The following is a 23,416-nucleotide window of genomic DNA, read 5'->3' as shown; positions in this document are numbered from 1 at the left end:
GGACAACATTCAAAGCATTTTAAGTTTCCTATTGAACTGTGTTTCTGTATACAGCTACTAGTGTCTGATACTTCATTAACGCTGTTATGTTGGCTAGAGACACAAAGGATTCCAAGACTCTACAACCATCTGCAAGTTTTGTCCGCATTCCATTTTACAGTTTCAGCATGTCAAGAATACTCAAGTTTGAGGCACGAACATGGAATGACAATGACTAATTTGTTAAAATCCAAGAGCTAAACATTTCTACTGCCTCTCCCCAGGTCTGTCAAGTATGTTTCTAAGAGGACAAACCTGCCTAACAGGACATGGTGCAACAGATGGATAAGAGCCTAATATCAGTGCACATATTAGATCACTTTATTATGTTTACATTTAAAGCAAACCACACATTTTAAACCAAATACTGTTTAGAAATATTTGAGTCTTTTAAACAAAAGACAATTATAATCCCCTTGATTACGGAAGCAAGTGCTTGGATAACAGGTGCTAGTAACCGGAATCAGATGCTGCTTAACTAACCATGCAAGAGGCAATAATGCATTACTGAGTCAGACAGGCATTATATGTTATCCTAAATCCTTTGGCTCGCAACTGGAAACAAGTCTGTCCACGACATTGGTGGGTTAACCTTTTAGCTGTTATTTTTGCAGTAAAGAAGTGTAAGTGTGGAAGAAACTGACATTTTATCTGATGTGACAAATACCATCGGGAAATCAAATGTAGATTTCTCATTATAAATAGGAAGATATAACAACCACAGCATGAAAATAATTACAGCAAAATTTATATACAATGCATTTCAGTTTACAGTGTGCAAAAGTCAACACAAAAATACATACTCTAATTCACATCAACTCACCATTCCTTTCCTCTTTAAAGAAAATAAAGTAGTAAAATAATATCTTCTTCCTCCAAAACCAATTAATACAACAAGTAAACAGCCCTGAATTAAAAATTTCAGGATCACCTCTAGCAACCCTTACTCTTGAAGTCGGGGCTTACAGCACAACTCTGCAAGATACCAGCAAGATTACTACAGGCCATTTTGGCCCCAAACTGGCTTAAGTGCTCTAAATCCTTGATTCCGGATAGAAAGTTATCAAAGACAACTGTATGCCATTTGATCCTTCCTTCTCACTAGCCACATTTATGAGATCCTTCTTATCTCTTAATAATGAAAGCATGGAACAGCATTCAATCTTTGTAATCAAAGACTTGAACTCTCCCAAATCCAGAACCCATTCCTTATACTCTGGCAGTTTCCAAAGTGCTCTGTCATTCACCCAAGCAATCAATCTAGACCCAAACTTTTAAATTTATTAATTTTAACAAGGTCCTTTCCCATCTATTTAATGCATAAGACACAAAAACAGCATGCTGTACAATGTAGTCTCTACAGTTTAGCTAATCTGACAAAATTTAAAGTGCAATTTAAAACTGTAAAGTTTATTTGTAAGCATAAGCTTATTTACCACAACATTTTAATACACTGGCATGAGTTTAAGCTAGATTATATGAGTAACCTGGGCTAGTGTAAGTATTTTCATGTATAAGCTTTTACATTTATAACATGAATATTTTGAAGAATGGCTGCAAAACATCATGACAAATAATACTGAACTCCAAGTTGTATCCAGCTTCCCATAAAGATAGATTTGCTAAAGGAAAAAGGTTTCTCTAGTCCTCTGACTACATCAGAAAGACTAAACATGAAAAGACATAAAAAAACCCAAGTAACTTTAATGTGAATGGAACATTTAAACTGAAGCTCAGAAAAGTCCAAGTTCACTGAAGGTTGAAGCACCTGTAAACCACAGACATACTTTCAGAAGTGTTAAGTACACTTAATCTATTTTCTATTTCAGTATACTGTTAACATTCTAGAATGTTTTGCTGTTACACTGCTAGAGGTTCTCAAGGTAGAAAAACTCAAATCTGGGAATACGTTTTCACATTTCATTTTTAAATTCTTTATTTGCATAGAAAGCAACACCCTGATCCCACCATTCTCTCCACAAATGTGGAGAATTTACCATGTTGGCATCATATCAGGAAACCACATTCTTCCAAGGTGTTTGGAGACTTCCAAATGAAGTCGATCTAAGCTGTAATCATTATCTGGAATCAGTACCTCCTCCATTATAGAAAGCTGGGTAAGCCTGCCCCCACACATCTTTACAAATTCAATAAAACCTCTGCAAGTTACTTCACATTCACCAAGTCCCATTGCTGTTAAGTTCTTACAGCGCTCTGCGATCCGAATGAGTTCATCGTCCAAAGGTTGAAGTCCGTTAGCACACACAACCAACTCAATTAACCTTGGGCAATTCATGCCAATACGTCCTAGCATTGCTTTGCTTACTGCACGACCAAAGTAAAGGTGTGTAACAGGGGTTTCCTCTCTGAAGAAAGCATCAAATTCTTCTTCATATAAGAAGAAATACATCACAATGTTGACTTTAGGGGAGTGTTTAACAAGAGCATCCCAGCTTTGTTTTTTAATAGTGTGAAATTCAACTTGTCCAGGATTTTCACTCACAACATCTATGCGCAGGTGTTCAAGATCAACATGTTTTTCACTCGAAAGAGCCAGCAGTAGTTCATCACTTAATATGTAGTAGTTCAAAGCCAGCTCCTTAAGTCCATGACACTGGTCAGCAACACAAAGAACTCCTGAGGAACAAAAGAAATTGCTCTGTAAAATGAAAAGTGAATATAAGCAGAGTCATTTGCTGTAAAGCTCAAGTACTAATTCTATTGGTTTGAGTATTTATGCCTATATCCAAAAATCCATGAAATATGATAAAGTTCTAGATATCCACATCCTTTTATGGGGTTTTGGCCATGAACACTTATCAGTAAAAGAAGCAAGTCTAACTAGTCACATTCATCTTGGATCTACATCCTTCTTCCTCTTTGCCCTTCCTCATGCAGAATTTCCTCAACTTTGAAGAGGCAACTGAAATCAGGTAAGATTCAGCTGAAGTTTCCACTGCTCTCTTCCCTAATACTTCCTCTGCTACTGCCTAATACTGCTGCTTCCCTAATGCTCCTCCCTTCAGCATTCATCTAAGCATTTCATTTAGATGACCACCAGCAACCTATGCTAAAACAGACCCTTCCCTGAATTAAGACATAAACAACAAAATTGAGACTCAGTCTTACATTAATAGTTTTTGAAATTTGTACACATCCCATGTTGTTGTGCTTTTTTTTTAATATACAACTTTGAAGTATTAGCACTTTTGCTCAGTAAGATAAACTCACAGCACCTTGCAAAACAGCTGTCAACTGCTTTCATCTCCAACCAGCAGTTCACTCACAGATGGGAGATTTTGCACCTGTGTTCCCACAGATAAGTTTACAAAGTTGCACACATTAAGCAGCACACATTTGTTTACTCTTACAGAGACCCAGCAATGAACATCAAGTCTTTGGAACATGTGTTAAAGGCCTGCACTAGTTTTGGAGTCTTTTCCTCAAGGCCTATCATCAAGAGGTACTGAAGTAGCTGAGAAGAATGTAAAAAAATCCCCAGGATTTTAGAAGATGTAGTCAAGCAAGGAGCACCTCCACCTTCATTAATCCAACTCATTCCTTAACATAAAGACATTATTCTTCCCCTTCCAACTGTCCAAAGTCAAAACTAGGTCAACACAAGGGACTCAGGGACTCAGAAGAGCACTAGAAGTTTAATTAATATCTTGTTTCAAACTAAGCCTTAACGATAGTTGTATGATATTTTACTATTACATTTTTCAAATACATTCACTACTCACCAGCAGGTGATACATGAGGACAGCTGCTCATTTTTAGCAGTTTTAGAGTATCACTATTGTTAGCAACAAGAACTTTCAAGGAAGGATCATCAAGTGGTGTGTCATCTATCTTGATTGATGATAACGATTTGGAGTTTACAAAAACAACCGTCAGTGCTGAAGCAAAGTGGGCCTGTTAGGAGAAATTGAAGGCGGGGGGGGGGAATTTATGAAAACAGAGGCAGTACTTCAGCATCTCAACCTCAGGTTCTGCATGCACAGAAAATATGAAAATAACAACTTCCCAGGCATCCCCTTTCTTGTGTAAGAAAGGCTTATTTGAACATAGGAAATCTTTGCTTAAAAACAGACTGCTGCGTGTGACAAAAATTCTACGTACTTCAAGCTCATCACTATGTCCACTTATCCCTGTTTCATTACAGTGAAAAGATAAATCAGAATGGATGAGTTATCTACTGAGCATAAAGTTAATTTATCTGCAGAAAAGAGGAAATGGCATTTATTTTATTTTTCCAGAAAGTAACTCTGCTGTGACCTATAAAGTAAAAAAAAAAATCTCCCAAATATTTTAGTATCAGTGTGACCAGCAGGTCAAGGGAGGTGATCCTGCCCCTCTATTCCGCTCTTGTGAGACCCCACCTGCAGTACTGCATCCAGCTCTGGGGGCCCCAGTACAGGAGAGACATGGAGCTGTTGGATCAAGTCCACAGGAGGGCCACAAAGCTGATCAGAGGGCTGGAGGACCTCTCCTATGAGGACAGGCTGAGAGAGTTGGGATTGGTCAGCCTGGAGAAGACAAGGCTCTGGGGAGATCTAATTGCAGCTTACCAGTATCTGAAGGGGGCCTGCAGGAAAGATGGAGAGGGACTGTTTATCAGGGAGTGTAGTGACAGGACAAGGAGTAATAGGTTCGAGCTGAAGGAGGGTCAATTTAGATTAGATGTTAGAAAGAAATCCTTCCCTGTGAGGGTGGTGAGGCACTGGCACAGGTTGCCCAGAGAAGCTGTGGATGCCCCTGGATCACTGGAAGTGTTCAAGACCAGGTTGGATGGGGCTTTGGGCAACCTGGGCTAGTGGAGGGTGTCCCTACCCGTAGCAGTGGGAGTTGGAACTAGATGATCTTTGAGGTCCCTTCCAACCTAAACCATTCTATGATTGTATCTTGTAATCTAGAAATGAGGAAACAAGCCTTCTAAATGATTCCCCATGTCTACACCACAAAGTATCAACACTACTAAATTTAATGAACGGAACCAATGTTTAACTATTTTCCTAACATTTATTAAAGAAGATATGCCAATAAATACAAATCATTTCATAAAAATTACCATAAACTGAATAGCAACACAATAAGAAAGCTAAGTGGTTTAAGAGTGAATTAAGTCACTAGTCACAGTTTGTAGACCATTACCTTAGAGACATTCATGAAGCTTGGTTTTGCTGTAGAAATCAACCCTAGTGTCTTGATGGAACAGTTCACCAGCTGAGAAAGGATATTACAGGCTGCTTCTGCTGACTCAGTACTACTATCAACCTATAAAGAATGACATAACTTTTAAATTGCTTTTATTATTATTTATAAAACATCACCACAGATACCTAAGACTGCAAGTTCCACACCCACTCAGCTGTACTGCACCAGATTGCATTTACCACAAGGACAAAGTACAACATTAATTAGAAATTTCAAGACAAGAAAGAGTTCAGGAAAGTTACTTGAGTATTTCTTGAGTATGACTGCTGGATATTTCTAGTATAAAGAGAGAGTCTAAATCTAAGCCTTCTCTTCAAATCATCTCATGCCTTCCTAAACAACTGTAATCAGTATTAGTGTTATGATAGACAGTGGTATGTACACACCTTTTTTAAAATGCTAATTCTAAACTCTCAGAGCAGAAAAAAAACTTGATAAAGCCTAGATATACTCCAGCAAACTAATCCATTTTACCTGCAGGGACACCACCTTTGCATCGTGAGTAATGAGCTGATTCTCTATTCATCTATAAGCCTGATGACTAACTTTGGACAAATTACTATTTTATCTCACCCTCCTCTGTAGGAGGCTGACATGATAAAAGAGTTGCTAAAAAAGCATAAGAGGTGTATTGAGACATTATAATATCAATTCATTATAACTGATTATGCCAATTCATTATAATCTATTATATGAAGTACAGAAGTTACAGGTCTTTAATAACTGATTATCCATGAACTGCTGTGCAACCAAATCACGATCTCTCACGATATGTAAAAACACTACCAGTGCTCAGAAAAAGAAGCTTCTCATTTTCACCCTAGCTTTAATATCAATCCTTTCTTCCACTTTTCCTTCGCAGCTTAGAACTATTACCTCCTCTAAGGAGGAGTTCCAAAAGTGAAGCAAGCACCTGTAATTCCACCTATGATCTTCTCAGATAAACAGTGAACTGTACCAAGTATTCAAACAAAAAAAAAATCTGAATTCATGCAATCTTGAGACTAAAACAAAGCTTGCCTTTAAACCAAGTTTACTGTTACTTAATTATGCCCTTTGCGTCAATCACCTGAGTATACAGGCACAACATCTTTCTCCCTTACTCATGCTTTTTCAAAGCAGGGTTCTAAAATTTCAAGGACGTTCTTCACTGTATAGCTCTATTTTGCAAGTAAATTATATACACAGGAAACTTACCTCCTCAAATGCTTCCATGTGTAAGAAATATTTATCTGCACAATAATCTGCTGAGTACTCAGATTGCACTAACATTGATTCACAGAAACTACGTATTCTGTACATTCTGAAAACCTATCATTCAACCTTCAGCACAGTATTGCATGACGTTAGCTCTTTCTGTACTTTGTAGAGATTAGAGTGTAGAAAATGGAAGGAAATCGTGTGCATGTGTGGAAATAAGTTGTTGCAATAGTTGCAGTTTTAAACATAAGACTTCCCAGGTACAACACTTGAGCCAACCGACATAGATAAGCTGCATATATTATGCAAAGCTACGTGACAAAACAAGCCTCCATTCATCCAAGACTTACCTTGAAGCTGACGTACTGCAGATGATCAGCATGCCTCTTGATAATTTGCTGAATGAGATCAGGATGTGTAGACTTTAAGTAAGAAGTAGCTGGCTGGCTAAGTTCAAATTCAAATCTCCTCCAGAGATCTGGGATGTGAAAAATTTCATTCCACCTTCGACAAACAGAAGATGCCCTGGCTCGATCTACTAAAGGTAGAAACTGAAAAATACGCAGAATAACATGGTGCGGGAGGCTTTCCCAGTCCACTGAGGGCTGCAAGTCAGATTCACCAAACACCGAGCCATATAAGCAAGTTTTCTGTTTTTTGCTTTTCTGTGATGTTTGAGGAGGTTCATTTTCAACCACAACTTTCTGCCTAGCTCTCTTCATCATGAAGGTTTCAAGTACTGGAACTATCCGATGTATTCAAACTGCACAGCTTCCTGAAAGGTCTCCCATACAGTAGGTCTCTAGAAAAACAGAGAGGATTAGGGGAGGATGGGAGAAAAGGTAGTGAAAATACAGTTAGTAAAATTTAAATACCATGAGAAACTATGAAAAAAGGTATGTCCATATATCAATATCCGGTGCACAGACATTAGCAAGGGCTTTCTTTCTCAGTACCTTTTACTTTGTACAACTTGTAGTTCATAGTATAACAAGCACTTTGTAGGAAAAAAGTATTCAACAGCAATTTAGTTTAGTAGTAGCAAGTTATGTATGCTTAAGTTTAAACTCAGTAGACAGTACAGAAGCTATTTGTGATTTCTAGAGGAATCTAGAAGAATTTTATCCACTACAGAACTCAATTCATAAACTCCCTTTTTAAACAATGATGAACTTGGAACAGATGAGTTCAGAGTCAGATTCAAAAGCTTTGCCCACCTCTCCCACTGCTTTGCTTTGTTGGTTTTTTGTTTTTAAATCATGCCAGGCATAGGAAAAAATGTTTGTACAACAAGTGGCCTCCGAGGTTTTTTGTTATCAAAGTAGGGCAAAACAAGTAAGGTTCACATGCTGTTTTTCAGCCAGAGAAAAGGACAGTGACCCTGAAATACAGTAAACTGCGTGAATCTACTTCACTAAGGAATGTTTACCACATAAGCCAGAGTTCAGAAAACAGCAGCATAAGAAAAAGCTCTGCTTTCGCACGCTGAAGCAGTGCAATCTACTCAAGTCCATTCTAGACCAAGTTCTGTTATTCAGCCAGTTCTCAGCAACTGTCTTAACTATTTCAAGTGCCACTTCATTTTACAGTGGGATGAGGCCCCTTCTCAAATGTCCTACTAATTAGATGGTCATCCCGACCTTATCTCTTCCCAACCAGCGTGAAGCTAAAATTTTCAAAGCAACCATGCGTTCTTCAAGAACAAACCGAACACATTGTCTATTTTTACTGAACAATCTTCCACAACCCTCACAGCATGCTTTTTCTAGACTGAAAATTTTCCACAGTACCTTCGTTATGGGAGAAGAAACCCAAAATCTAGAAAGAGCTGCCAAAATACAGACTATCCCATCAAAACCGTATCCAACATTTTTCCCCAACTTATAAAACCTGATCTGTATGGCTGATGAGGTGTCTGATGTGCAAGTGTAACTTTGTTCTTATGAAAAGAAAGACCAAGCATTGAGAATTGGGAAAGAACAACCTAGCTAATTAAGAGCTGTTTGTATGACCAGTTTCACTACTGTTTGTCCTCCTGACAAATCATCTCAACCATCAAGGAATTTATTCTAGCAGTCTTCAGAAGTCTCTGCTCGGTCTCTTTAAAGCTCCACTTATGATAGTGATAGGTGATACATGCAGAAGGATAAGCAAGTAACACTCTTTAAATTATATTTAATAACAGAAGTTTTTCTTCCTTGAATAGACACATGCCTTGCATTAACAAGCAAAGGCAGCAAGTCAAAGATAACAAAGAACAACACACTCAAAGCAGTATTTCTACACAATAGTGTTACTAACATAATGAAGATGGCAAGCTCAGCATGAATAAACTAGACCATTTTATCAAATTATCATCTACACGACCACATTTTATGACTTTTGAGTGCTTTAAGTCACACAATGAATGGGCATTCCAAATCATTATGCATGGATGTAGTAATTAACCATTACATAACTCCCTCTTCCTTCATAGCCTTGCTAAATATAGTTTGAGTCAAATACTTGCGCACTTTTTTTCCCCCCCTCCTTGGGAGGAATTACAGCTTTAGCTGTTTCCTAAAACTAAAGTCCAGAACAAAAAAATTAAACAAATGCTGTTGTCTGAGAAGCTTCTCTGTGCTTTTGCTATTTTCATGTAAATCTGCAACGTCTCGGTAAAATGTAAGTTTTGGGGGGGTGGGGTGGGGGGTTGAATTTTTACTTTCTTATTTGAAACTTGAGCTTCACAGGTGCTGTTTTGGCTCCCACAAAGAAGTTTCAGTATCTGAGAACTACCAGAAAGGGTATTGTCCTAAACCAGAGACCAGGCTATACCCCAGACGCAGCACATCCAGTCCAGACATATGAAGAGATGTGACAAGGTATGCATGGCGTACACAGTATCTATGCTCTCGCTGATGGAACATGTTCTTGTTGCTACATCCCATTAAAACTCTAGAATTTCTATTTTTAATATTCTATATTGGAGTACTTTAAACCTAGCAAAATTAGATTATATCACTCATTATCAGATGCAAACCCAGAAAAAGGTTCCATTGGTTCTATTATCATAAAGTTTTTACCAAACATGAAGCCCTACTATTTACTGTGAAAACATAAATGCTTATTTTGTTCTGAATACTTAAACTATGAACAGTATATATTTTAAAACACAACTGAAGTTAACTACATTGTAGTTCCACGTGATATAATCCAGGTAGTATTCAATGAGAGGTTTACATGCACACATACCTCCAAAGAATGTGGAAGTTCCTGTCAAGTTACCAGCACCTTTCTGGTATCTGAACATCCATCCCACTGATGAGTCATCCTGTATGTGTGCATGGATTCCTTAACCAGAAGGCAGGGACGGGTCCCAGAAGATGAACTGACCTGTGAAGCCACCGACCAAAGAAAAACTGTTCTGCAATGTCTGGGAGACCCACAGGAGGGACTAAACTCAGTTTTGGAACAAAGACTGAGATGAGTAGTACATTCTGCACTGCAGGGCAGTTGTGGAAGTAGATCAAGGGAATGTGACAAGTAAATTAATTTTACCAAACGTTATCTGAAAACTATAATTTAACTAATGGGAAGGTGTAATTGTTGATGCAAATCTAACTTCTGCATTATCTACAATTTTAGTCACATCAGTTCTCTTACGCAACACTGATACACCTCTGGATTCTTGAATATTACTTAAAGAAATTACAAACCTGGATAAAAAAATGTTAATTTTTTCAGCTTACTGTATACCAAAACCACATGAATCAAAATAGTTATTCTTAAAAATATGACTTCTAATATTTTAAAATTTAAGGACTTTTGGGTTTAAACGTTACTCACTTTTACTCCAAAAGTATGCTTACTGCATCACAATAACCTTGACAGTAAAGAAACTATTTTGGCTAGCTAAAGTCTATCTGGGAAAAAAAGAAAGACACTGATGATGTACAAACACACTCCCATATACTAATATGAAAAAACTACCCTGTATCTTAGTATGAAAGAGCATCTTGATCTACAATAAGAAATATACCCAAAAACCTCCAAATTCAGTTACCCATTTTATATTATTTGAAGATGGTTTAATGGAAAGATATACGAGCAGCAAGACACATATTACTAAATCATGACAGGTTTGAAATGAGAAAGTAGATTTAAAAAACTGAAGATCATAGAACAGATTGGGTTGGAAGGGACCTTAAAGATCATCTTGTTCCAACCCCCCTGCCATAGGCAGGGACACTCTCCACTAGCCCAGGTTGCCCAAAGCCCCAAACAAACCTTCAGGGATGGGGCATCTACAACTTCTCTGGGCAATCTGTTCCAGTGCCTCACCACCCTCACAGGGAAGAATTTTTTTCTTAGTATTTAATCTAAATCTCCCCTCCTTCAGCTTAAAGCCATTCCCCCTTGTCCTGTCACTCCATGCCCTTGTAAACAGTCCCTCTCCAGCCTTCTTGTAGGCCCCTTTGGGTACTAGAAGGCTGCTATAAGATCTCCCCGGAGCCTTCTGTTCTCCAGGCTGAACCTCAACTCTCTCAGCCTGTCTTCATAGCAGAGGTGCTCCAGTCCTCTGATCATCTTTGTGGCCTCCTCTGGACTCGCTCCAACAGGTCCATCTCCTTCTTGTGCTGGGGGTCCCAGAGCTGGACACAGTACTCCGGAGGGGGGTTGTCTCACAAGAGCAGAGTAGGGGGGGAGAATCCCCTCCCTTGACCTGCTGGTCACACTTCTTTTGATGCAGCCCAGGACACGGTTGGCTTTCTGGGCTGCAAGCACGCACTGCCAGGTCACGTTGAGCTTCTCATCCCCCAACACCCCGAAGTCCTTCTCCTCAGGGCTGCTCTCAATTGATTCTCTGCCCAGTCTGTAGTTGTGCTTGGGACTGTCCTGCCCTTGCACTTGGCCTTGTTGAACTTGATGTGGTTCGCACGGGCCCACCTCTCAAGCCTGTCAAGGATCCTCTGGATGGCATCCCTTCTCTCCATCATGTCAACCCACCACACAGCTTGGTATTGTTGGCAAACTTGCTGAGGGTACACTCGATCCCGCTGTCCATGTTGCTGACAAAGATGTTAAACAACGCTGGTCCCAATATCAACCCCTGAGGAACACCACTCAAACATCAAGCTGTTGATCACAACCCTTTGAGTGTGACCATCCAGCCAATTCCTTATCCACTGAGTGGTCCATCCATCAAATTCATGTCTCTCCAATTTAGAGACAAGGATGTCATGCAGGACAGCATCAAATGCTTTGCACAAGTCCAGGTAGATGATTTCAGTTGCCCTTCCCTTATCCACCAACACTGTAGCCCCATCATAGAAGGCCACCAAATTTGTCAGACACAATTTGCCCTTAGTGAAGCCATGTTGGCTGTCACCGATCACCTCCTTATTTTCCATGTGCCTGAACACAGTTTCCAGGAGGATCTGCTCCATGATCTTGCCAGGCACAGAGGTGAGACTGACCGGCCTGTAGTTCCCCATGTCTTCCTTTCCCCCCCCCTCTTTAAAAATGCAAGTTATGTTTCCCCTTTTCCAGTCAGTGGGAACTTCACCAGACTACCATGACTTCTCAAATCTGATGGAGAGTGGCATAGCAATTTACAAGTAGATATTTACAAGGTATTGTGTTCAACCAGTAATAACATCTTTAGAAACCTTCTAATGCTGAACTTTCTTATTTTTCTTCAAAAGATGGGAGACATGAGGCTTTAGATTCTCCCAGATCATATCATCATCATCTTTTGAGAATCTACCCAGTTAGTATCAGTTTTATAGTTGTAAAGTTTAACACAGGTGTAGTATATGTGTTAATTATGAATACAAGAGAAGCAGCCCCCATCTCCTAAGCCCAAAAAAAAAAAAAAAACAAACTCAGGTACTGAAACCTGTGCAAGTAAAGCTGTTGCTCAGCTCATATCAGAAAATTTAAAAGCCACATAGTCATGCTTGTCTATAATTAGAAAGCTGACATACATTAGTAACTCTGTAGATGGCATCTGAAGTAGTTTGTAATTTATGGTAGCCTTGTATTGCACAGACAGTCTACAAGTATAACATATTCTCCTGTGTTGTGAGCAGACTGCACACACATAATATTCATTTGCAAAAGTGCTGTCAGTTTCTAACACATAAAAGGCAGGTTTATAATGACACATGTAAACAGAGCACATAAATAACATTGTAATTCAGAGTGCAAAACCCCAAGATGCAATTTAAAGATTCAACACAGAAGTGCATTGAGTGTAAGTTTATGAACCACATGACATTTTGAAGCAGCTGTCTTACCTGAAGAATGCTTCCAAGTTACAATAGGCAATAGATGAATGAACTGAGGCAGCTGCAGCCATGGGGCACTCAGAAGCATCTGTCTGCTTTCCCCTCCTGTCCAGATAAAAAGCCACAAAAACTTTTATTAGTTTTGAAGAAAAAAAAAATCCTTGTATTATTACATCCCATGCAAAAACGATAGTAAAATACGGTGACATCAATTTATACATTTTCTTGCCTTAGTAAAGGAGCCTGAGGGCATCATCTTAACACAAGGCAGCTTATCCCACATTGCAAATACTGTATCACTGATACAAATGTGAGGTCAGATTAAGTATAAAACTGATGGGAAACAAATGTTGCAACTGCATTTACACTGTACTGGACAACAGTACAATGTAACCAGTAAGTTATTCAATATTTGCATTATCATTACTATTAGTAGTGAAGTTTGGTAAACAACACTGTCTATAACTACTAATGTAATGTAAGAGTCATGGAAAAACAAAGAAAAAAGTGACAACGGTTTTTTTCCTGCCTTTTTCCCTTCATTAGCAAGGCTGTCTATTGGCCTAGGTGACTACGTGACAGATTCCTACCCTCAAACATGCAGCAGCCTTAAGTCACCACGAGGTACGGCCCTGGGTACCCACACAGTCACATGGCAATGTGTGCTACCCAGCTGGTAGCCTCCTCCCTGTTTATGAGCTCCCAGAAAGCAGATGACAGCCTGCACAACCTGGTGGGTGTATCACAAATTACCACATCAGGAGGGTGTGGATTAAAAGTGAAATTTTAGTGAAATTTGTGAAATTCAGAAGCCTGAATTTCACAAATATTTGGAGTGGTTACCTAAAACAGCTGAATACTTCCTCCTAACCACAGACTACCTCCTCATGAAAGGAGCTTCTCTTTCAAAGACCCATCCTAGAATCCCTCAGTGCAGAAGGAAGTTTATACTTCTACATTGCAGATAAAAGTAGCAAAATCTTAGATACCATTTAAAAAGTTACTGACAGTTCTTGTTAACAAAAAATAATTCGTCAGGTGCACAGTTTAATGAAGCTTCAAGTGTCCAAGGCCACAAGAACCATCCAAAGCAGCTCAAACTATGTCAGCTCATCTGAGCAGCAATGTTTATAATAAAAAAATGCATCTCTGATAACAAATTTGTATTTGATTAACTAGTTATGTAAACAACAGTGAATTGTTAGTCTAAGGTAGAGTTACCCAAATTATTATCAAAGATAAACAGCAGCAACACAGCTGTTGAAATGAAACACTTTGATAATTGATGAGGTTTACTGAATCTATTCATATCCTCATTCATGTAGAGCAAAGCATCAAATATTGGTGCTCTACCCTACACAGCTGTTTTCCTCCACAAACTCAATGACCTCAATATCCTGAGATCAAGTATTTCGCACAGCTGCATGTTATCCTACTCAAACAAACTCAAATCCACAAAAATCATCGGGGATCCAGAAAAACACAAGTTAAATAACTGTTTCTGCAGCTTATCCTGGTAACAGAACCATAAACTTCTGCTAAAATTAAGACATTAAAATCTCTTCCATGACATGGGGTCTTGGCAGGGGATCCTGAGAAGTGGTCAGCAGCAGCTCAGTTCTGCTAGCAGCTGTTCACTACTTCCCATGCTTCCATGTCAGTTGGAAAAAAAAAAAGTTTTATTACAATAAACCAACATATCACAGATTCAAGCCACAGAGAAGTAACTGCTTCCTCTGATTTGCAGATTCTCAACACCAGGACTCAGCAGGAATTAATAAAACACCATAAAATCAGGGTTCTAATAGAGACAGTAAAAAAAAACCAATCCAAACAAACCAAAACAAATCCAGCAGAAATGAAGCTCCTGAGAAATAAAAAACCTTTCAAATTAAGCTTGAAAATCCACTGGGATGAAGCAGGCATCGTGATAATTAAGTTTTAACTTTCTAACACTTGGAAATTAGTGTTTATAGATCTGCCTTTAACAGTGTAAATACTTGTCACATTAATCATGGTGTCTTTAAGAAATCACAGTTCAGTGATAGTATCAAGGTCACCCACTCACAATATTAAGGTATTCAGAGTCCATCTGGGGAACAGCTACTATACCCAAGAAAGGCAGCGCTGGAAAGCTGCTCCAACTGCTGATGCAGCCTCAAATGCAACTGCTGAATATGTTTCAAAACATAGATCAATAATACTTTTTAACCTTAAGTCTCAGAAGATCTAATCCTTCAGCGTGATGAGGTCCAAAACTAAGCTTTTTCTTCATTTAGGACACAGTGATCTTTTCATGGGTGGCATTTTCGTTTTTGAACGGGATTTTTTTTTTTTTTTAAAACCAAGCCTCACAGCCTCTCTCACATGGGATTTATCGCTTTTGAATACGTTCATGACAAAACCTCAGAGACCTAAACATAACAGCATTCAGCTCAACATCTTAATGCTTGCATTAGTTTTAACTGAACAAATACAAATGCATTGCCGCTTTTAGTGTTATTTAGGTGAAAAAATTTAGCTATTCATGTTCTACTGATGCACAATTTTTAGCAGAAAACCATTCCTATTTGAAGAGCTTTTAGACCATGAACGACACCCAAGAATTCCACTATTTTACTAAATGACACATCTGAATTTCCACAGCCCTTTAAGAGTTCTCTTGAGAGCTTACCCAAGCATTACACTTCAGGAAAAAAACAAACAAACAAAACCCCCCCAAAAAAACAACATTCTTTCTACAGGTTTTCTAGAAATATTTCGACCCGAGTTTCAAGCCATTCAAGCTCTTTATATTGGAAAAAACCCTTCTTTTCCACCCGAGCATCCCCAGCGCCCCGCTCCCAAGGCGCTCGGGCAGACGCCCACCCCGGCAGGTCTCTCAGGTTATCGTGCCTGCGTGGGAACAGCCCGGTGACTTAAGAGAGGGTACAAGCCGACTGTGAAGTACATCAAACTCTTCCCGCACTGAGAGGCTTTGAATTTGTGTCACCCGAACCCCCAGCACAAGGCAGAGCATTACCTTTCCCGGACGTGCCCTCCGCAGCTCTCCCCGAAGGGAGGGGAGGGGGCGCGGCCGGGTCCCCCACCGCGGCCCGGGGCGGTGACCTCCCCTCAGGCCGAGGGGGGGGTTTACGAACACCACACGTACGCGGGAGCCCTGCTGAGGTCAAGCCTCCTCACGGCTCAGGGAGAATTAAAAGTCCCCAAGCACGATGTGCGTCTGCCCGCCCGGCCCGGCTCCGCACCGCCCTCCCGTCCCGTCACCGGAGACCCCGCGGCCTCTCCCAGCCCGGCCGCCACGCAAGAGCTGGTCCCCCCCACGGCGCCCCACCGCTCACCGCCGCCTCGGCGCGGCTCCCTCCCAGTGGCAGGGCCAAGGCGAGCCGCAGAGCAGGGGGCAGGCGCCGCGAAGAGCCCCAAAGCCTCCCGGCCCGCCGAGCGCCCTGGCCACGCCGCCGCCCGCGGAGGGGAGGAGCCGGCCGCGGCCCCGCCGCCCCAACACGCAGGCGCCGTGCAAGGCCCCAGGAGGCGGTGGCCGCACGTGACAGCAAGCGCCATTTCGCGCCCAGGAGAGCCTCGTCCCGCGGCTAAAATGGGGAGGGCGGGCGGCGGGGCGGTGCCCGCGGCTCTGGAGCCGGCCGTGCCCCCTACCAGGCGGGCAGGGATCATGCTCTGGGTCACCTGTCCTCTCCCTTCCCTCCCCAGAGCAGCAGGGCCAGTTGCTCCTCTTGACCAGTCTCCTAAGGCCCTTGCTGCAGGCTTTGTCTCCCGCTCATTTTCTGCCCCGTGTATTTTGCATCATTTCCTGACGTGAAGTACTTGTATTATCATACCACCCTTGAGCTGGTGCAGCCCCGGCCTTTGGAAACGGCCCTGTGAGCCTCCCTGGGAGGCTCTTTATTCCAGGCATGGCCTTCCCCATCCCTCCTGTCGGAGCTGGGCCTCGGGGAGGCAGTTCTGTGGCAGTGCCGTGATGGAGCTTCGGCCTGGAGCCGTGGGAGGGATGTGGGAGCGACACCCCCTCTGCGGCCCTGCATTGCTGCCCCCGCAAGGGAAGCCTCAGCCAGCCGAGGCTGGCCAGTCCCCAGCTGAATGCCCACGCTTCAAAAGGAGATGGAGTTCAAGGAGCTTTGACTGATTTTCAGCTATCTGTTGGTGAAAAAGAGCCCCTTTCTGAACAAGGTTTTCCCTGCCTGCCTCTTCAAAACACCCTGCCAGGGACAGAGGGCTGATCGACGGGTCCAAACTGGAGATGCCAAAAGTGTACCTCTAGTTTACTAAAGCATAATTTTAAAAAACTGCAGATGTTATCTCTGCAGACATGCTGCATAACAGCTTATCGCTAGTCAGTGTTTCTGTCTGATTGTAGTTCTCTGAACAATTCAGGTTTTATTACCAACTGCTACAAAACACTCACAACCGCAGATTTCCTGGCTTCCTGGCTTGCATACAGTAATAATTAACCAATAACAAGCCTTTATAGCATCTTTTTATGAAGAGATAATACTAAACGTGAAGCATTTCAGTGGTAGATTATATCTGCCCTATGTAAAAGCAAAGCTGGCAAAATTCAACTGAGTATTTGTGTGACATTGAAATACGGTTTCTTTGCTCAGATCTAAAAAACTAGAAAATGGGCATGTTGAAGGGCTAATGAAACAAACTGAAAGTAGTATTTATTGTACAGTGACTGTGACGTCTTTAAAGTACACAATTTCTTCAAACAGAATGACAAAACACACCACACATTTAAAAATCAATTTAGTTTAGAAAATCTGCCAGAACCACTCTCACCTATATGTTTCTCAACTGTTTTATTCAGATCCTAAAGGAAGTAGGAGATTAAGTTCCAGGTAATTTTTTTTACGTCTTTTGTTCCTGATGTTTTAAAATTGATTTTTCAGTAAATACTGTTACAAAACAAGCACCTTTAACTTAGACATTACTATCTGTAGACAGTAATAGAGGATAGATTGTAAACAGAGATTAATGGAGATTTGCAGCTAGTATCTAAATCCGCCAGTCATGGGTTTCTTTGGTCCATTGCCAGCAACCTTTGGGCTGCTGTGCAGGAGCAGGTTCAAATGTACCTTAGAAAGATTCGTATAGACTCAGTTCTGAGGCGTTCTGTATAGAAGAATTTCCTCTTTTGATCTAGTCTAGCACAGACGTATTGTATACTTAAAATTAAGTATAGAGCAGTGTAGAAGAAGAATACGGATTTTATAGCTATACTCAGTATTGCTCTAAAATACTTGCAGGTATATACGAACAACAACAACAAAATCAGCTATGAATTTATCAGTACTGGAGGGAAATAAGCACAAACATGGGCACACACCAGGAGCTTCTATCTTCTGCTCATCTTCCAGGTATCAGAGAGGTGCCTGGCTCAGAGCTGCTGCTTGCGTCTCCAGGTCCTTCATCTCATACACAAGATGCAAAGAGCTGAAGGCAGACTGCACCACTGGATATACACCCTCCTTATCTAACCCAGTGCTATGGGCTGCCCACGTCATCCGGCCACTCAAAGCCAAGCTTAGCCTTTCTCCTGTGGTTGTCTCTGCTGGAGACAGATTTACAGAAAGAGATATTCTACTCACATCTCATGTTTAGGCAAAATATTCCTGTAACACCATAATATTTCACACAGGTTTCATACTATACTTTTTCTGTACTTTGATCAATACTGATATTCACTTTTTTTTATCATTGGTCTTTGAAGTAGTAATCAAGAAAAACAATTTGAGTGAACCCATGAGTTAATTAGTTTAAGAAAACTTTCAGGAAATCAGAAGTTTCCCAAGACCGAAGAATGAACGTGTGTCAATTCAGAATCAGTACGCCGTGCACTTAGAGATTTACAAGAACTGTATGAAAAGTTAAAGATGAGTCTCTTGAGATTACTGGCCATTTCCTAACTAGTTTTTAACAGAAGGACTCCAGGAGAGTCAAGGATGTTTATTGTCAGATCAAGTAGGAAACCGTGCAGTAGATTGTGCTGCACAACGATAGTTTATACAGATAATTCTCACAAAAAGAAATAACTTTTTTGATACGCTAAATTCTGCATAACTGAATTTCATAGCAGGACTTCATTTTAATGCAAGCCCCGCTTTGTTTTTGTCACAACCATGATTCTGACAAATCCACATAACCAAAGGATACTCATGGTTGCACTCTTACTATCTTGAACTCTTGAAAAATAACGTGGTGCGGGGCTTTGGGAAAGTTTCGCACAGACACCATCATCGCCATGCTGAATGATACTCAGTGTACCTTTTCTCTGAAAGTAGTTGCATTGGTGTCCATGTGCTAAGCCAAACAAGTGCTATGTTGTAGCTTCTCCTTTTAAAAGTTTAGAAAGAAATGTGTATTTCACAAACAGTATTGAAAACACAGTGACATACTGTCATTCTTAATTTAAAACCCAAATACTTGAACTTTGTGATCAAACATTGCAGCTCTAACAAGTTAAATGTAACTGAGCAGACTAGAGTAGCAAATGACGATCGTGCCCAGAAAGTGGGTTAGTATGTCATGTTTGCTGGAGGCTTGTGAGCTGCTCTGGTAGGCACCAGCTGCCGCACAGGCAGGCAGCAAGAAACAACCTGTCTTGGGAATAGAAATCGCCCAAGTTCTTTTGTAAAAGTTTCTATAATCGACACTGAATCCGAAATAAAATTAGTTAAAATAATAGCTTATTTACATGCCTGTTTACAAATGCCTTACTTTATAAGAAAGAGTTAAAATATGGGTTTATATGGGCAAATCTTTATGAGACGATATTAAGCTTTTAGAAATGCAGTAACAGTCTAATATTATCTCTCCAGAAATAAACATGAATCACTAAAGGGAGTAACTCCAGGTATGTTGTAATCCTATCCTTTTGTTTGATGATGTGAGTATATAAGATGGTATATTAACAATTGTTTTATATATATGCTAGACATAGGTCTTTCAGACGTGCCCGGGGCAGTTGAAGGGCCAGGGCTGAGCTGAAATGGGTACCTGGGGCCCTGGGACACCGGTGTGGGTGAAGCCCTGGGGGAGGCTGCTCGGGGCCATTGGTACCAATTAGGGTATTCATGTGTTAGCGTCCCGGCACTTCCCATGGGTAACTCTGCCCACCAATCCATAAAATACAGGTTATTTGATACTCTGATTGAATATTATCTGATCAGCATTCAAAATAAATTGCCAGCTAATTCAACTTCTGTTTACTGGTGTTGATGTATAGATTGTCATTTTTGGGAAAAGAAAAAAAAAAAAAGATTCTCTGATTCAGATTTTTTATGTCATTAGCTATTTGGTAAATACCACAGTGTGGCTGACTTGAGCAATGAAATCCTGAGAAATGGCTGTATCCACTTGCGTTCTGATACATATCTTTGCGCTGAGCACACAATACCTTGTCTTTAAGATGCCATCTGTAATAACTCTGGTTCTGCTTAGCTGCTTCAATAAATAGATGCCCTCCAGACTGATGAAAACACCAACCTTAGACAACTAAGGCTGCCCAAGCAGGCAGCTGAAGATTTGATTTGATCAGAAAAACAGCTGGTAATAGAAATAACTAATAACAAGTTAGCAGCTGAAGTAGCAGCAAACATTTTGAGTTTTAATACTAAGAAAAGGTTTCTAGTTTTATAGGTCATAAATGCTCAGACAGACTACCCACAGAGGCTGCAGAATCCTCTTTGGAAGATTTCAGAGCAGGCAAGCAAAATTTTGGTCAAATATGGTCTAGATATATAAAACTGCAGAGCAAAGGAATGGATTCAGTGACCACTTAAGTTCCCCTTCAATCCTACGTTTTGATCATTCATGCTCTCTTTATGTCCCTATCTCCTTTTTTTTTGCTACTGGCAAGTGCCCATTTGTTTCACAGATCTGAGAAAAAAAGGAGGAAGTGGGTTTGTTGCAGTTCCACTGCCAGGAAGGAAAACTATTAACAACGATAAAGGTTATAGAAGGGGTTTTGACCAGTTTCCTCCACCCTCTTTAGATTTTGTCTGCGAGACCTAGGATTCATGCGTAGATAAAATAATCTTTTAGCTTTAGCAACCTTATGTTACCTTTTTGATTGATATTTGTGACAATCTTTTCCAGAGACATGTTTCTGTTAATTCTTTTTCTATACTATGCACAGATGGTGTAAACAACTTTTCATAGTGTTAGGTCAATGGCCAGTGAACAAAAAATGCAGAAGTGTCATGTTCTCTGCAATTTGAGTTGTTTCTTTGCTCTCTAAAGGTCTGGGGTTTTTAAACATATATTTGTTTACTTTCAGGTGTTGCTATAGCATCAGTTGGTCACAAGAGGGAACTCGCATATCAGTCTCTGATTTATTTTTTTATACTAAAACTCTGAGGACTCTGCAGACTAATAAAAAGAATATGTTAGGATATGCATGTGTGTGAGACGTGTAAGTGTGCATATATAAATCTATGTATGTTTATATGCCCATGCCTTTTTATTACCAAAGGGAGACCATTCGTAGAAATAAGGAACAATAACCCTAGCAGGCATGACAGCAGAAAAGAGCCTTAGAATGGCCCAGAAATAACTTTCTTATACTCATGGGTATATATCTTAACACTCATGGGGATATGCTCATGGGTCGTGGCTTGTCTCTGTTCCCACACTGCAGGTCTGTAAATCTCAATACTAACTCAGGGTATGAGGACACGGACGGAGCAGAACACGCTCTCTCCCAGCAGTGCAGGGATAACTCTCACCAATAGTTTTGAGCAGCCCTGAGTTTTAATTGTTAATGTTTTGAGCCCAGGATCGCCTTTCACCTTTGCAGAGAGTCCTTTGCCAGCCAAAACTTGATCGTACTTGGAATCTGTCCCAGAAGTCATAGCATTGAATGTACATGCATATTGTTTGATTGTTAACTGGGTACATTAAAGGAGAAGACTGAAATACTAATTAATTTTCAATTTCTGCTAGATGCCAGTGGCAGCAGCATGGGTTGTACCCAATCTGCTCAAGGCTCATTTTTCCTGCATAAACAAATTTATCAATCCAGAGCTTGCTAACCTGAGAATTAACGTTGTCCTCAGAACTTGGTGTCACACATCTTCCTACACTGATGTTCCCACTGGTCCAGCAATGAGCCAGCAATCCTGCTAATGCATTTGCAAGTTCCTTCAAGAAAACATTTAATAAATGCCCCTAATAAACTGAGCACGGTAGGGGAACTTTTCTTGGAAACTTTGCTGCTAGAGAAGACAGCCCGTGTACAGCTTACGAGATAACCCCTGACAGTTCAGTACCTGGATTTGGGTCTGGGTTTGGTGATATTTGAGTTGTAGATGCTCAGGGTGGTTGGTTTCCTAGGAATTGTATGACCTTCCTGTGTGAAAGTGAACTACCTTGTCTCACCCCTGGGGTGTGTCTGGTCCCTCACACACATTTGTTAAGCGCTGCAGTCTGGAGCACAAATTGTAGTGGCCTTTTGGCTTATCCCATGGCTATGAAGCAATGCAAACCCACTGCACTGTGCCAGCATGAGCTACATAATAGGGTCATAGCTGCTCCTGGCTGGTTTGTCTTTCAGATGTATCATGTCTGTTTTGCACATTTTCTGTTTTGTCCTCTGACCTTGTGAGTTCCTTAGTGCCCTTCAAGTTTTCTTTCTGTACAACTGCTACCCTTCAAATACAGCATCATGAAATCATCCCCACCGTGGCTGGTGGCACTGCTACAGATGCAGTGGGTGTTGGGCCACACATCAGTGATGTGCTGCAACGAATTTGGGGCCCTTCAGAAAAGAGAAGGTGTCCTGCACCATAGGGCTGATTCCTAGAACTGTTACGTATTTTGGGTATTTAGATGTTTGGAGAGATGTGCCAGTTTCAAGAAGCACAGAGTGAATTCTGTTAGGCTGATTCTTGTTTATGCAATGAAAGACACTGTCAATAGGAGAAGGCAGCTTTCCTAACCTGAGCTTGCTTACTGAACCACGAATCACGTGGATATCTGTCAGTTTTGATAGATGGCAGGGCTGCCGGTCTTGAAACTTCTAAGAGAAGGTTATGCGTAATTAGTTGTTATCTGTAATCTGCACATCTGATTTATTAAAAATCTAGTATTAATTTAATTGCACCACACCTGCATACGATTGTTCTGTTTGTTTAAGTTAGTGGGATAAGAAAGTTTGCACAATCTAATTTTGAAGATCTTAAAAGCCTGGGATTAGTCCAAGAAAATTACAGATAATAACGTTAGACCTCAAGCCAGGTGTACAGCCATGAGCATGTCTGATCGTGGTGCCACATGGTACCACAGCCTAGACGTAAGCACAAACACACCATCAGAAAGGTGAAGACCCTCTCAAGGCTGTATCTTCTAACTGCTGTAATGTTCTTGTGTGCTGTTGCTGATTCAGAACTTGGTTTGTGTCTCAATATACCTTTCGATGCCCTTTACTAGTGTATATGTCTCTTTTTCTAATAAATATAGCCAAATTACAAGAGTGGATGGTCCTCCTTGGAAAGAGTATCTGATAGGATGCTGCTGTTATTCTGTGAGTCTGGGCTCTAGCCAGTCTAATCCTTGTGGATTAATCTACAGTAACTGGTTTTCCACCTTAATCAAGAATTTTGATCAGGAGTTTTACTTCACCAAAGTATGAGGTAAAACCAAAGCATGGCGATAACTGAACTTCATTTCGT

General features: G+C 40.7%; 1 protein-coding gene across 2 annotated transcripts; it reads right to left on the bottom strand.

Annotated features, from left to right (window-relative positions):
• Positions 1-338: 338 nt before the first annotated feature.
• LOC129212797 (F-box/LRR-repeat protein 21-like) lies at positions 339-16,205 on the bottom strand. 2 transcript variants are annotated; one of them, XM_054841892.1, is made up of 7 exons: positions 16,070-16,205; positions 12,738-12,833; positions 9,691-9,831; positions 6,807-7,258; positions 5,194-5,316; positions 3,783-3,954; positions 339-2,676 (listed from the first exon to the last, which is right to left on the bottom strand). In XM_054841892.1, the coding sequence occupies exons 4-7, from the start codon at positions 7,179-7,181 to the stop codon at positions 2,033-2,035; spliced, it is 1,314 nt and encodes a 437-aa protein (XP_054697867.1). In that variant the 5' UTR covers positions 7,182-7,258; positions 9,691-9,831; positions 12,738-12,833; positions 16,070-16,205; the 3' UTR covers positions 339-2,032. The 2 variants fall into 2 exon arrangements, with proteins under 2 accessions (XP_054697867.1, XP_054697866.1); XM_054841891.1 differs by lacking the exon at positions 9,691-9,831.
• Positions 16,206-23,416: the final 7,211 nt, after the last annotated feature.

This window comes from Grus americana, chromosome 14, assembly GCF_028858705.1.
Source record: "Grus americana isolate bGruAme1 chromosome 14, bGruAme1.mat, whole genome shotgun sequence".
Lineage (NCBI taxonomy): Eukaryota > Metazoa > Chordata > Aves > Gruiformes > Gruidae > Grus > Grus americana.
The sequence above is the reverse complement of the archived record's forward strand: the minus strand, read 5'-3'. Positions and strand labels throughout refer to the sequence as shown.